Source organism: Misgurnus anguillicaudatus, chromosome 7, assembly GCF_027580225.2.
Source record: "Misgurnus anguillicaudatus chromosome 7, ASM2758022v2, whole genome shotgun sequence".
NCBI classification, from domain to species: Eukaryota; Metazoa; Chordata; class Actinopteri; order Cypriniformes; family Cobitidae; genus Misgurnus; species Misgurnus anguillicaudatus.
The window spans coordinates 38,026,811-38,037,570 of record NC_073343.2 but is presented as its reverse complement, the minus strand read 5'-3'; the positions used below and the strand labels follow the sequence as shown (position 1 = coordinate 38,037,570).

The 10,760-nt window shown below is 34.6% G+C and overlaps 1 protein-coding gene across 1 annotated transcript; it reads left to right on the top strand.

The window, feature by feature from the left end:
* Window positions 1-4,848: 4,848 nt before the first annotated feature.
* clic5a (chloride intracellular channel 5a) lies at window positions 4,849-10,188 on the top strand. The gene is made up of 6 exons (XM_073869896.1): window positions 4,849-5,050; window positions 6,371-6,480; window positions 6,565-6,693; window positions 8,526-8,629; window positions 9,036-9,214; window positions 9,320-10,188. Exons 1-6 carry the CDS (start codon window positions 5,000-5,002, stop codon window positions 9,482-9,484), a joined length of 738 nt encoding a protein of 245 aa, XP_073725997.1. The 5' UTR covers window positions 4,849-4,999; the 3' UTR covers window positions 9,485-10,188.
* The last annotated feature ends 572 nt before the right edge of the window (window positions 10,189-10,760 follow it).

Below are 10,760 nucleotides of genomic sequence, written 5' to 3'. Positions count from 1 at the left end.
TATCAATAATTCGATTGTCACTAGTGCCAATTTTAATTTCTGATATCATGAATGGGATTGTTACTAGTAAGAAAGCCATTTTAGATATCTGAAATGATATTGATATCAGAAATACAATTTCAGATAACAGAAATTAAGATTGTTACTAGTGACAATCGAATTATTGATATCAAGAATGAACATTTTAACCAGTAACAATTGAATTCTTGATATCAAGAACTCGATTGTTGATATCAATAATTTAATTTTTGATATCAAGAATTGAATTATTGATATCAACAATTAACATTGTTACTAGTGGAAATGTAATTCTTAATATCAAGAATTGAATTTGAATGGCAGCCTATGGTGATATTTCACTAGTGAAAATACAATTACATATATCAAGAATTTAATTGTTGATATCAAGGATTGAATTGTTGATATGAAGAATTAAATTGTTGATATGAAGAATTACCATTGTTACTAGTGGAAATGTAATTGTTGATAGCAAGAATTGCCATTGTTACTAGTAGAAATGTAATTTCTGATGTCAATAATTAAAATTTTAACTAGTGAAAATTGAATTGTTGATATCAAGAACACAACGAATAAAAGTTAAAACGGCTTGCCATAATAGGCTGCCATTCAAATTCAATTCTTGATATTAAGAATTACATTTCCACCAATGTTAATTGTTGATATCAACAATTCAATTCTTGATATCAAGAATTAAATTATTGATATCAACAATCGAGTTCTTGATATCAAGAATTCAATTGTTACTAGTTAAAATGTTAATTCTTGATATCAATAATTCGATTGTCACTAGTAACAATGTTAATTTTTGTTATCTGAAATTGTATTTCTGATATCAATATCATTTCAGATATCTAAAATGGCTTTCTTACTAGTAACAATCCCATTCATGATATCAGAAATTAAAATTGTCACTAGTGACAATCGAATTATTGATATCAAGAATTAACATTTTAACTAGTAACAATTGAATTGTTGATATCAAGAATTGAATTGTTGATATCAAGAATTGAATTGTTGATATCAAGAATTGAATTGTTGATATCAAGAATTGAATTGTTGATATCAAGAATTAACATTGTTACTAGTGAAAATGTAATTCTTGATATCAACAATTGAATTTGAATGGCAACCTATGGTGACATTTCACTAGTGAAAATACAATTACAGATATCAATAACTTAATTGTTGATATCAATAACTTAATTGTTGATATCAAGAATTGAATTGTTGATATCAAGAACTGAATTGTTGATATCAAGAATTGAATTGTTGATATCAAGAATTGAATTGTTGATATCAAGAATTGAATTGTTGATATCAAGAATTAAATTGCTGATATCAAGAATTAACATTGTTACTAGTGGGAATGTAATTGTTGATATCAAGAATTAAATTGCTGATATCAAGAATTAACATTGTTACTAGTGGGAATGTAATTGTTGATATCAAGAATTGCCATTGTTACTAGTAGAAATGTAATATCTGATATCAAGAATTACAATTTTAACTAGTGAAAATTGAATTGTTGATATCACAAATTCATATCCTACGAATGAATAAAAGTTAAAACGGCTTGCCATATACAGGTATGAACCATGCAGTGATTTACTATGTGCACAAACACCTCTCCTAAAATCTTAAAACTTCATACACAAAACCAAAACTACAAAAACATCAAAACAATTTTGAATAGTGTTCAACTGTAATATTTTGTTTATCCGATTGCAATCTTTGCTTTCCAATGCCCTATAAATGCAATTTCACAATTTAAAGTAATTTAACATAATTTAGCCTCATCTGAAAAAGTTTTAGTCATGATGCAAAAAACCTACGATAACATTAATGTTGTAAATATATTATTAACTATTTTATTTCAGTTTTCTTAACTTTCATTTTGAAAAGCCATGTTGTCACAGTCCTATGACAGATCCATACTCAGTGACTTGACAGTAAGAAGTGAAATATGATTCATCATATTTTTATAAAGGAGTGAGTGAGAGACATGCAGTGGTGTAGGTCAGTGATTCCCAACCGGGGGTACGCGTACCCCAGGGGGTACGTGAAGAGTTTCCAGGGGGTACGCGAAAAGATTTGCATTTTGCTCTGATCTCATTTACTTTTAATAAAAATGTCTTTCGTTTGTCCAGTCATTGACCTACGACTGATTTTTGTGAGGAAAGCATTGTAAAAAGGACAACTTTGTAATTTTAATCTTATCATTCATATAATTAGCCGTCAAGAGTAAATGCGCTGCATGATCCAAAACGCAATAGCGATGTCCAACTCAAGAACGATCTGACTATTTTTAATGAACCTGAATAGTTTCTAAAGACACAAAGTTTATTAACTATAATTAATGTTTAAATAATGTCATAATATTCATTCCCGCTGCCGTTGCACTTTCAAATTATGCAAAAAAAACTTTTGCATTGTTTTTGGCTAACATATTTTGTCCCGTATGATGTCTTATAAAACGGCCAGTTCTGGTTCTTCATTCTGATTGGTTGAAACGCGTTCTCAGCTGTGATAAAACTCACCGGTAAACCCACGGCTCAAACCGTATTACATAGCTTGTATCACTGCGCCACTGTTGTTGTGTACTGTAGAAAATAACTGTCAAAATGTCGGATTTTGTTGTCAATTTTGATTTATTGGGCGGGCTAATTATATTATATTGTATTAATTATAATCCTCAACAATTGAACAATTAATGGCGATATCCAGATAAGTGTCAATCAATATTGTTGAGTTTTCTTGTTGATTATGCTTCCGTGAGGAGTAGTTGTACCGTATATTATCCACTGGGTGGCGATCTTACACAAACACTGATGCTTTCACTCAACACTTTAAAACTCAAGTGTATTTTTTGATCAGCGATCTGAATCGGATCTCTAACAAAAGTCATTCACAGAAATGGAATTATCCCAACATTTTGCTCGAAATTTGAGAGGATAAAAGAACAATTGAAGGTAGGGTGAAACGTTTTTATTTTGTTGTTTGAAAGCAGAGGGTCTGTTCTTTCATTTGATATATTGTATGTTTATATATCTAAAGAAGAACATTTTTCTGGAAGGCATTCATGTTTAACTAAAGCTGGGTGGCAACTCTTTTAAAAAACGCTGGCAGGGAAAGTGTTAAGCATGCTTCCAAGCATATTTGATCCACACGTCAACAGTTGCACGGTATAAATGTTAATGTATAAATTAGATGAATGTTAATTTATGAAAATAAACACCACAGTCTTAATGAATCATATTTTCATTGTGTCTTTGCTCCGTCGGTTTTGCTTGGGAACCGCTCTGTTGCAGACACACTTGAGTCTGAGGAACTACTTTGTTTGGCGGAAGACTAATATCTGTACTAATATAATTACAACTTATTTGCTGTGTTTTATTATATGAAATCCTGCTATACATAATTTGAAGCAACCGTTTTATAAATGCAATAAGCCCCGCGAAGCAGTGGGTTACCAGTGCATTTTATAACGGCTAAGGGGGTTTTAGGCACTCCGCTTCGCGTCGTGCCTAACAACGCCCCTTAGCCGTTATAAAATGCACTGGTAACCCACTGCTTCTTGGGGCTTATTGCTTTATTTTGTATTCATAGAGAATGCCTTAACACATTTTGTTTCTCTTTATATTTGAACAGAATAATTTAACTTATTTGCACACTTTAATTATCAGTAACTTAAATTGAGATTTTAGTAAATTTACGGCATTTACTAAAAAGGACGTGAGAGCTCAATTCCAAATAAGCGCCGGAGTTGAAAATTTGCGTGTGATTTACTACAAAGGCGCAAATAAAATACACAGGCACAATAATGACATAAGCACATTTCTCTAATGACCACTGCAATCTACTAAGAGCAGCGCAAATTAGTACAGGGTCGCAAATAAGAGACCTCGGCAGGACATCGCAATGAAAATGCGGACTGCGGAGTGGGAAATTCCAGCTATGTAAAAGTACACTATGAACCGGAGGACGAAAGATGAAGGGTAAAATAAGTTTGAAATACCTGATTTTACTTCTCCTCGTGACTTCTCCTCCTCTTTTCTCCAGCAAATTAAACATAGCATGGCTTGGCAAACTATATATTTATTTTAAAGTATGTTCCTCTGGCAAAATGTAATACTCTCCTCACATTAATGTTAATGTAGGAAAACTTCCATAAATGCATATGCAATAAGGTCGCAAAAATAACACATTTTCAGAGCTAAATATCTACTGTGTGTCTTTAGTAAGTTCAGTCGTTATTTAACGCCAAAATGATGGTTTGCGCAAGCTGTTAGTAAATCTGGCCCTTAAAGGGGTCATATGATGAATTTTTTTAATTTGTAAAATAAGTCTTTGGCGTTCCCAGAGTCCATATGTGAAGTTTTATCTCAAAACACCCTACAGATAATTAATTATAGCATGTCAAAATTGCCATTTTGTAAGCCTGAGCAAAATGTGCCGTTTTTGGGTGTGTCTTTTAAAATGCAAATGAGCTGATAAAATGCAAACACTGATCGCAATGGTAGTGGTTTGTTGAAATAAACATGCTTCATTAGTCAGTGCTTTTTACTTTAATGTTTAAAATTAATTAATTAATTAAAATGACTAATTATTTGTCTTTAAAACACAACTTTGGTTTAGTTTTGATGAAGGGGTACTTGAGCCTTACTGATAGGGCTGTGGGGGTACTTAGGGCTAAAAAGGTTGGGAACCACTGGTATAGGTGACACTAAACTCCTCCCTAAAGCTCCACATGGAGGTTATTTTTGTCCTCCTCTGACAGTCAGAGTCTCTCTCTCTCTCTCTCTCTCTCTCTCTCTTTCTCTCTATCCTTATCTCAGCTGACCACAGGAACAAAATCAAAACAACCACAACCCCTCGACCGACCTGTTTCAGCCTCATCTCATCACAGGAACACTAATCCCGAAACCAAATTCCCAACCTCCTTTGAGGATCAGCGTGCATCGGTGTGAACTTGACCGATATGACCTCAAATGAAGAGGACAAAGATCCTGATATTGAGCTGTTTGTGAAGGTAAGGATGAATTGTCATTTTAAGTTCTTTGGCAGTCAAAGGTCAATGCCATTTTTGGGAAGCTGTACTTCAGTTTTTTTGGGAGGACATACATGTGTTTTGGCAGTGCTTCAGGGTGAGATTTGGGCGTTCTGCCTGACGTGGGGTTATAAAGGGGCAGGTAACATTCAGACAGATGCTATTGATTTATTTTGTGCTGTATTTCTGTCATGTCAAAGCGTCTGCTGGCTGAAGTGAATTTCGGCAGTTTTCTGTGGTTTGTTTTGCAGATGTGCTGATGAGATGTTAAGAGCAGAAACTGGTGTGACGATGTGTTACAAACGTTAAAAAAGACATTAGATCTGCAGTCTTATAAATCAGAGTCACTAAAATTAAAAATGAATTTCATCCAGATGACTTCTTGTTACACAACTTGCAAATAGTTCTTATAGTGGCTATAATTTAAATAGTTATCGTATAAAAAAATGTGAAGTTGCACAGATAAATGTCTTTATTATTAAAACATGTTTGTATGTTAGGGGATGCACGATATTTAAGTAAAATGCAATATGCAATAACTCGCTAAATAATGCAATATATGATATGTGATATACGATAACGTTTTAAAGGCACAGTATATACATTTATTTGTATTGAAACATCCAAAACCACTAGCACTTATGTACTTAGATTATCCCAAAATTTTCCCACAACATTACATCACCTGTCAATGGCGTCATCTCTGTGTTATGCAAATCATTGCTATTTGCATGTTTTCATTAATTGCGATTATATCTCGCAGCCCTGCTGTGTGTGCAATAAAACACTTTGAGTCGGTCAAGCATGGTGGGCTGTTATAAATGTTTAAAAATGTACCTTTCTGGATTTGAACCCACAGCCATTAGGTGATAAACACATTAATTCAGGTGTTGTGGATGACGGCTAACTCAGGTTTGACCTGAAACCTCTTTGCTGTGGGCTGTTAGGACGGGTAATGGAATTTCCATGCATAATTCAGTCGGGGTCCGGATCTGATGTCCAGCTCAGGTTACTGGCCCGGTTAAGAAATACAGACCGATCTCCCAATTTAAATGGGGAAATTTGGCACAGATTCATATTGCTCTTTTGTAATCCACTGAACTGTGTGAGGCTGTTGACATCTTTCAGGACATTCATTGCATGATGTTTGACATTTCTATATTACAAATTTTTACAAATTATAAAAATATATATAAAAATATATTTACAATTTTTTTTTGTATTAGCATCATGTAGTGTGGTGTTGAGTACTTTGAATGATATGTAATGTTGTTTATGATCATTATTGCTTGTGTTTCTCAGGCAGGCAGTGATGGAGAGAGTATTGGAAACTGTCCTTTCTCTCAACGGCTTTTTATGATCCTGTGGTTGAAGGGAGTCGTGTTCAATGTCACCACTGTTGATCTGAAGAGGTGACCACATCACACGTCATAAAAACAGTCATTGTGAGTCGAAAGGGGCCGACTTTAATGAAACTATTTTTGTTTTTGTTAAAGGAAACCAGCTGATCTTCATAATCTTGCCCCAGGAACTCCTCCACCCTTCCTTACTTTCAATAAAGAGGTACAGACGGATATCAACAAAATTGAAGAATTCTTGGAAGAGATGCTAGCACCTCCTAAGTAAGTGGACAACATCAATAGGTTATGAATATATGTTATGAATATCTTACAGTTTGATAAAAACAAATTTCCCAAGTTAAATAAGTGTAGTTACTGGATTAGGTGCTTACTGTGGTAAAGTTTAGTAAGGACTGAGAGCAGGGGCGTTGCTGGGTCAGATGGGATTGGAGGGGGGTTAACCTGAAACGATGACTTTACAAACAAAGCAAATATTATTATTATAATATTAATTGCAGAATGAACATACAGAACTGAAAAAAATTATGTATTTATCTTTAGTCTGTCTCTTCTCATGGTGGTCGTCTTGTTAGTTTTTATTGATGATGGTATTTCCTTTCTCATTTTTTGTGTTGATCAACCCTTACTGTGTGTCTTTTTGCATACTTTTTTATTCTGATATTTCTCCTTTGTAATTTCTCTACATTCTGTTGTCTTGGAAATTTCAACCTGGAAAAAAGTTAGGACAATTTTCAAAAGCATTAGGCCTGCTAACATAAGTGCATTTGTAGGCTATATGTCTCATAGACCTTTGTTTGATTAATTAAAGTTATTTCACTTTTACATTTATGCACATGTGTTAAGTTACTAACAATTTTTAAATAAATAATACAGGGTTCCCACGGGTCCTTGAAATCCTTGAACGTTTGTGAATCTGGGGGAAAAAATTCAAGGCCCTGGGAAGTTTTTGAAATGAAACATACATAGATACAAGGTCATTGAAAGAGCTTGAATCTATTTTATGCAAGAAATTTTCTGGGGAAAAAAATGTATATTATTACTAGATAATAATACTAGACTTTTTAAACACACGTGTTAAACTGTTTGCTTTAAATGCTTATATCTTCTGTATGCGAATGTTGATTCATACCAAGATGCTTTTTTGCAAAGTTGTGTTTGACACATGAAAACGTCTTTGGTTACGTATGTAACTGTTGTTCCCTGAGAAGGGTATGAGACACTGCGTCTCCCTTGTCTTACTTCCAGCGTACCTGTAACGCCGTCTTTGGCGTCCCGAAAGGGAACTGTAACAATGTATCTTAAAAGGGAACATGATGTTGCTCTCACTTAAAATGTTGACATTTATTCCTTGAATTTGACGGTGTTGGACCTGAAAAAGTCCTTGAAAGGTCCTTGAATTTGAAGTTAACTAAGGTGTGGGAACCCTGTAATCATTTGTTAATTTTGCAGAATTACAATGTTGTTACATTTTTACCTCGTGAATGCCTATGTTTAAAGGGATAGTTCACCCAAAAATGAAAATTCTGTCATCATTTTCTCACTCTCATTTTGTTATAAACCTGCATAAATGTATTTTTTCTGATGAACACAAATAAGATATATTGGAGAATGTTTGTAACCAAACCAATTATGAGCCCTATTTACTTCCATAGTGGAAAAAAAAGAATACCATGGAAGTGAATGGGGCTCATGAACTTGTTGACAAACATTCTTCCTTTTGTGTCCATCAGAACTAAGAAATATATGCAGGTTTGTAACAACATGAGAGTGGGTGATTGATGACAGAGTTTTCATTTTTGGGTGAACTATCCCTTTAATGACTGACTGTGTGCAACAGTGCCACCTGCAGGCCGAAACAGTTTTTAATGGAATAAGAAATATAGTGTAAAATAAGCACTGATCTACTGCAAACAAACAAAATGTGTGTATTAGGAAAACACATTAGGAATAATAATTAGATTTGTGAACTTTAACGTTTCAATCCTTAAAAGATCAGAACGTTTGAAAAACAAAGTGAGCTTAAGCCCCCCAAAGCCCCCCTCGCAATGCCACTGAATAATTTTATTAATAAAGCTGTTATTTTTATCTCCTAAGTATCCAAAACTGGCTGCGAAGAACAAAGAGTCAAATAGTGCAGGAAACGACATCTTCGCAAAGTTTTCAGCCTACATCAAGAACACAAAGCCAGAAGCCAATGCAAGTGAGTTGAAAATCTATGATATTAAAGGCGGGGTGCATGATCTCTGAAAGCCAATGTTGGCATTTGAAATCACCTAAACAAACACGCCCCTACCCCAATAGAATCTGGACCTTCTTTTGATAGACCCGCCCCACACATACGCAACACAGGCAACGATGTTGGTTAGTAGACACGCCCCTTACTGCTAATTGGCTACAAGTGTGTTTTGCTACTAGGCCTGACTCCCTTTTCCAAAGTGTTTTTCAAAAATCATGCACCCCGCCTTTAAATGCATCAGTTGCTTTTTGTTGATGCTTGTCTTTAAAGACCATGCAGTACTGTATGCTGTTAGGCCATTACATGGATTCTCATGACTTAAAGATTTAAACATTCAACACAAGCATGTATCAAACATTTGGCTGTATAGGTCTGGAAAAAGGACTTGTGAAAACTCTGAAGAAACTGGACAACTTCCTAAACTCTCCTCTTCCAGACGAGATTGATGCTGATGGTACGGGAGAGATGCGCTCCAACCGCAAGTACCTGGATGGCAATGAATTGACGCTTGCCGACTGCAACCTTCTACCTAAACTACACATAGTGAAGGTGCAATGTCATTGATCATTCAGTGAAAGATAAAATACTGAAGGGAACACATTTTTCTATGGGGCATGCTTGGACTCTCATCATTATTTGTCTCTTCACATTCAGGTGGTTTCAAAGAAATATCGTAACTTTGAGATCCCGGCAGACTTCACAGGAGTTTGGAGATATCTGCAGAATGCCTACGCCCGAGATGAATTCACTAACACGTGTGCAGCAGATCGAGAGATTGAACTGGCCTATCAGGACGTAGCAAAGCGGGTCGGCAAGTGAACACGCACTAATACCAGTGACTCAGAAACTTTAGAAAGCAACCCATCTCTTTCTGAAAGACGTTTTCTTCGGGTAAAATGATTCAAGTACTACATTTCTGAGCAGAGTTTACTTTAAGGACTCCACATTGGACCGGTCCTAAAACTCCCGAGACTGGGCCTATACTCTCATTAAGACGAATGTTTTTCTCTTGCCATCATGTTTTTTATCGCTGTCTTTGATGAAGAAACCCTGTGCCACTTTTTCTCTGTAGCTTTTGAGGATTTAATGAGGATTCTCTCTATTTAAACTGAATTTTAACTGCTCGTGTAAATCATTCGAATGTGACTGGGATGATAGTTTGATTTGTTAGTTGTAGAAAGGAGTTTTATACAAATTATTTTTGCTAGCTTGTCTAACAGCATTAATTTGTGCTTTATGCAATATCTTATCCCAGTATTTATTTTAGAAAGAAGTGAAATAAAAGAAAGTTAGAGGATCTTGAGAAGAATTTGACTCAAGCCCACAGCTCCACCTGGTGGACATTTTAGGAATTAACACAAAAACTGCAATATGCTGGCATGTAAAAATTTCAGATTGATTTTAAATCAAACCATCACTCAAACTGGACACATTATGTAGGTCTCAGGTATTTTAAACCCTTGCTGGACTCTATATATATATGTACACATTGGTCTATTATAATAAATATATTTTTTCACAAAGCTTCTTTGTTCTTATGTAGTTAAAGATTATTTTTTGTGGCAAAATAATATGATTTTTTGAATTCAACAGCATGTCACATCTATATGCATGTAAACTGGAACATTTACTGTAAACCAGTCTAAGGTGGTCTGCTGGTTTCGTTTAGATCAGTCGTGCCCAAACTGACCTGTAATTTGGCCCGTCATAAGATTAGGAAAAATGATAAACGTCATTGACAAAGATTTTTAAAGATTTTTAATTAAACATTTTCTAAAATGTAATTTTTTTATTTGTACATTATACAAATGTAAATTGAAATTAAATGCAAGGAGTTAAAGAGAATAATTTTTTTATACATGCATACTTGAAGGTTTATAGCATGCAACAAGAAACTCAACAAACCGAGGCAGTGGCAGACAGACAAAAGGGAGAATTAAAAAAATTTATTTAAAAAAAGCATTAGTTATGCATGAAGAGAGTAATGTTTGCTTATTTATTTTTTAAATATTAGAAAATTATAAATTATGAGAATCAGAGAAACTTCAACAGAACAATTTCAACATTTACTTTCAGCCCACGGCCCTCAGCCAGG